Source organism: Rosa chinensis, chromosome 7 (assembly GCF_002994745.2).
Source record: "Rosa chinensis cultivar Old Blush chromosome 7, RchiOBHm-V2, whole genome shotgun sequence".
NCBI classification, from domain to species: domain Eukaryota; kingdom Viridiplantae; phylum Streptophyta; class Magnoliopsida; order Rosales; family Rosaceae; genus Rosa; species Rosa chinensis.
Window position 1 is genome coordinate 25,922,435 of NC_037094.1, and position 5,242 is coordinate 25,927,676.

The 5,242-nt window shown below is 42.0% G+C and overlaps 1 protein-coding gene across 1 annotated transcript; it reads right to left on the bottom strand.

Moving 5' to 3' along the window:
• Nucleotides 1-4,369: 4,369 nt before the first annotated feature.
• LOC112177688 lies at nucleotides 4,370-5,242 on the bottom strand. The gene has a single exon (XM_024315951.1). It carries the CDS (start codon nucleotides 5,240-5,242, stop codon nucleotides 4,370-4,372), a length of 873 nt encoding a protein of 290 aa, XP_024171719.1.

Here is a 5,242-nt window from a genome sequence, read left to right on the forward strand (position 1 = left end):
TGCATTGCTTGGGAATAGTCTAGGTGTAGAGCACTTCCTGCCTAGCTAGCTTACAAAGTAAGAAAGGGTAATAGGTTGTGTTCAAGCATACCGAGCCAATCTGAGTGTCTTCAACTAAGTTAATTGGTAGTAAATTGGACAAAGTGTGTTGTGTGTGATTGTTGGGGGTAGATACTTCCTTCCTAGCTAGTTTCATTATCTTGATCTCAACCATTCTCAAATCAGCTTTTCTTTATTTTATGTTTTGTTCTCTGTTTTCCTGTATTTATTTAATATAGTAAACGATATTAAAAAATTCTCAAATTTTGTGTGCTGGATTCCTTGTGTGTCTAGTATATCTCTGTAAATTTTTGTATTTTATGGGTTGTTTTGGTTAGGTTTTTAATTAGGTTTTAGACTGCTGTTCGTTAGGAACAATGGTCACTTTTGTGACATTGTTTTGAGTAGTTAGAACCATAGTCTTCTGTGGGAAAGACCCTTGTTTACCCTTCTACAATTGACAATTTTAAGTGTGAATAAAAAAAATCAATAGCTTTCAATTTAGCTATCAGACAAGTTAAGAGATTTCTGGTGCACCGGCATTGTTCCGCATAGGGCTTGAATCTCCTTAAAGAGAGTGAGATACATGCGCCTCAGCCTATTGTCAACGAGTTTCTCATATAGAAATTATAATTTTAATTGTAATTTCTCCAACACATAGTATACTTTGATTTTCTACGATCAAATGCTTAAAGTGAAAGAGCGAGAGCTCATTTCAAAAGGAGAAACACTCTCTTTTGAGACAAAAGTTACACATAATGAATCCAATTGATGGATCATCGCCAATAACCTAAAAATTATGAACCCAATTGATGCATTATCGCCAATAACCTAAAAATTATGAACCCAGCTACTAAAATCATGATTGAAAAGAAAGCTAGTGAAAACTTACAATACAAAGTAAATTATAATTTCAACATTGTAAATATCATGGGTTCGATTCTCATTGGTATATGTAAGGATGAGATGGGTTAAGAATTTTTTTTTTTTAAAATATATATATATATATATGGGTAAAATTGACATATCATTTTTTGCAAACAACACCCTTCTCTTCTTTTTTTTGAGGGGAAAAACGAACTGATTATATTGACCAATCAATGGGTACACTGGGAAGCAATAAAGCTTCTAATATCTGGAGGGACATGCCCACTCCAAGATAAATTGAAAGAAGAAAGTAGAGCAAGTTTAGCTAAATTGTGGGCAGCAGTATTGGCCTCACGGTACACATGCCTCATAGAAGAGCCAACTAGCACCTGTAGAAAGGAATTGATATCCTCAATAACATGACCCAATGGTGAGGTTTCTTCACCCCCAGACTCAACAGAAGAGACTAAGTGCTGACAATCAGTCTCAAAAATAATAGGAGAAAGATGATATTGGACTGTTAGGGAGCAAGCAACCCTGCAAGCCATGGCTTCTATAGCTTCAGGAGAGGCAACAGAATTAACCTTGATGCATGCACCGCCAACAATGTCACCCAATGCATCACGTATAACCACTCCTATCCCACCAGATTTAGATAACAAATCAAAAGCACCATCACAATTGGCCTTAAGCCAGCCTGAAGAAGGCGGGGACCAAACCGGCCTAATCCTCCCAGAAGTCCTCCGAGTAGTAACCAAATGAGACTGAATCAACATAAAGGAGGATCTTATCTGAAACTGCAAATGGGTCAAAGAAACAAATCTATTTGACCACACTCTCTGATTACGCTCCTTCCATACAAACCATCCAACAAACAGTAAAAGGGCCACATTCTTTTTAGAGAGAACCTCAAAACAAGATGCCAACCAAGTACCAATTGACGTACCTTCACTGCAAACAATCTGTAGGACGCCATGCAACTCAGGGAAGAAAGAAAGCAGATCCTTTACAAACTGACAATCCCTCGTAATGTGATTAATAGATTCATCCTGATCATTGCAAAACCAACAACCATCCTGGACCAAGACTCGTCTAGTGCGTAGAGTAGCAGCTGTGGGAAGGATAGAAGAGCAAACTTTCCACCAATGAACTTTAACTTTACCAGGAATTTGAGCAAACCAAATCTGCTACCAAAAAGAAGAAAGATTACCCGGATGAGAAGTAGCTACCCCACTGTCATGAAGCTCACTAAAAGCCAAAGCATAAGCGCTTTTAGTAGAGAATCTTCCCCTCTTATCATAATGCCAAATAAGACGATCGGGTACATCACGCTGACTGAGAGATATGGAAAGAATCAAATCCACATCCTCAGTTGCAAAGTACTGATTAACAAGAGCCTGATTCCAAGTAAAACCTGGAAGTAACAAATCTGAAACCCTCTCTGGGCCATCCACACGATGGATAATAGGAAGAAAAGTAAAGGGTCTTGGAATCCATGGATCCTCCCAAATCCTTACTGACTGCCCATTCCCAACCTGCCAACGGACACCCCTCCTCAAAATATGTTTTGCTGCATGTATACCCCTCCAACATGCAGAAGGTGATGAGGAAAGCTCACTAGACCAGAAGTCACCATTAGGGAAATACCTAGCTTGATACAATCGAGCCAAAAGAGAACCCGGATTATGAATTAACCTCCAACCCTGCTTTGACAAAAGAGCCAAATTATGTGCATGCAAATCCCGAAAACCCATTCCTCCAACCTCTATGGGTTGACATAATCGGTCCCAAGACAACCAATGAATTTTCCGATTCTCACCCTTACTGCCCCACCAGAACTTAGCACACTTCTGATGCAGTGAATCACAAAAAAGCTTAGGTAATAAAAAGCAACTCATAGTATATGAAGGAAGGGACTGAGCAATTACCCTTATAAGAAGATCCTTCCCTGCACTACTTAGAAGTTTGCCTTGCCAACCCTCAAGCTTCTTGTTCAAACTCTCCTGTATATAAGCAAAAGTCTCAGTTTTATTCCTCCCCAAATAAGTAGGTAGACCCAGATATTTGTCATGTTTGTCCACAATAACCACACCAAGTGAACCTGCAATCAGCTGCTGCAAAGAAGGGCACACCTTCCTACTAAAGACTATACTGCTTTTAGAGAAATTAACTTTCTGGCCCGAAGCTAACTCATAATCCAACAAGACATCCTGAATATGAGAACATTCCTCTAAAGTAGCCTTACCAAACAGAAGGCTATCATCTGCAAATAACAGGTGGTGGATAGTAGGAGCCCCTGAACAAATCTGAACCCCTTGAAGTTGTCCCTGAGTAACCTTATTCTCCAATAGAGAGGAAAACACTTCAGTACAAAGCAGGAATAGATATGGTGATAAAGGGTCACCTTCCCTCAAACCTCTTGTGGGTGCCAAGTAGCCACGAGGCTGCCCATTAATCAAAAAAGAATAACGGACAGTCTTGACACATTGCATAATGACCTGTATCCAGGACTCATCAAATCCCAACCGAAATAAGACTGCCTCCAAGAAAATCCACTCCATGCGGTCATAAGCCTTACTCATGTCAAGCTTAAGAGATAAAACTCCATCAGTACTGGAGCGGTTATTATGAACGAAGTGAGAAACCTCATTAGCAATAAGAGTATTGTCAGATATTAAACTCCCAGGAATAAAAGCACTCTGAAAAGGAGAAATAATCTGGGATAGGATACCCTTCAATCTATTGGCGATCACCTTAGAGCAAATCTTATAGATGACATTACACAGAGCGATGGGACGCAAATCTGACATGCAAGCAGGGTTTTTAATCTTTGGAATAAGACAAACGTGTGTGTAATTAATCGAAGCAAGTAACTGACCAGAATGGAGAAAGCTCTGAACTGCACACACAACATCAGATCCAATAGTATCCCAATATTGCTGAAAAAATAAAGGAGGCATCCCATCCGGACCGGGAGCCTTGGTGGGATACATCTGAAAGAGAGCAGCCCTAATTTCAGTTGCCGTGTAAGGAGCACAAAGCATGGAGTTCATTCCCTGTGTGACCTTTGGCTGAACCAGTGCTACTACAGATTGCATATGAGACAAATCAACCTCACTTGCACTGAACATCGAACCAAAATAATCCATAACCACAGCCTCAATACTCCCTCCGTGGACTGCCATACTCCCTGGTTATCAAAAAGCCCAAGCAAACGATTTTTTGCTCGTCGATTGGACGCCTTCCGGTGGAAAAACTTAGTATTGCGGTCACCTTCAGCTAGCCAAGTAATCTTCGCCCTTTGCTTCCAGTAATCGTGCTCCTGCGCAAGCAGACCATCCAATTTTGAGGATAAAGACAGACTCTCCTGTTGGTTAGATTCGGAAGCAGGTAAATCAAGAAGAGCCTGGAGTCTGCCCCGCAAGACCTCAATCTCCCTGCGTCTACATCCAAAAGTATTCCTCTACCAATCATTAAGGGCGAAACGCGTATGCATAATCTTCCGAGAAACTTGGGACATAGGTTGGTTCCGTGGCTCACACACCCAACCAGATTTCACTACCTCTGCACAAGCTTCATGCCTTACCCAGAAGCTCTCAAAACGGAAGCGTTTACGCCGACGTTGAACAGTGGCTAGGGGAGACGGGTACACCCCCAAGAGGATGGGAACATGATCACCATGAATAGGTTTTAGATTAGAAACCTGAGCAGCTGGGAATATATCCGTCCAGGATGCCGTCCCCACTGCCCTATCTAGCCGGCATCTAATGCCAGCCCTACTCCAGGTAAAAGCCGAGCCTGAGAAACCCAGATCAAATAAGTCGCAGAAGGCAAGAGCATCACGAAACTGTTGCATCTGTCCTTCACGACGTACACAGCCCCCAGCTTTCTCTGCCACATGCAGAACTTCATTAAAATCACCCACCACAATCCATGGAAGCGCAGACTGCGTAGAGAGCTCACGAAGGAGCGTCCAGGTCCGGTGACGCTCACTGGTTGTCGGGTGTCCATAGAAACCCGATAGTCTCCAAGCAATCCCAGAACCATCTCTTTCCCAGACTTCAACATCAATGTGATGATGTGACTTTGACTGAAACCTAACATCAATTCCATCACTCCAAAACAATGCCAGACCACCGGACTGGCCCCGGCTAAAAACAGCTTCACAGTTGAGATAACCTAGCTCCAGTCTCAGCGTTCTCATGTAATCCGGATCAGAGACCTTTGTCTCGCTCAAAAAGATAAAAGATGGACGATGTTGGGTGATCAATTGCTTCAAAGCTTGCACCGCGGAGTCGTTGCCGATTCCACGACAATTCCAGGCTAGAACATTCAT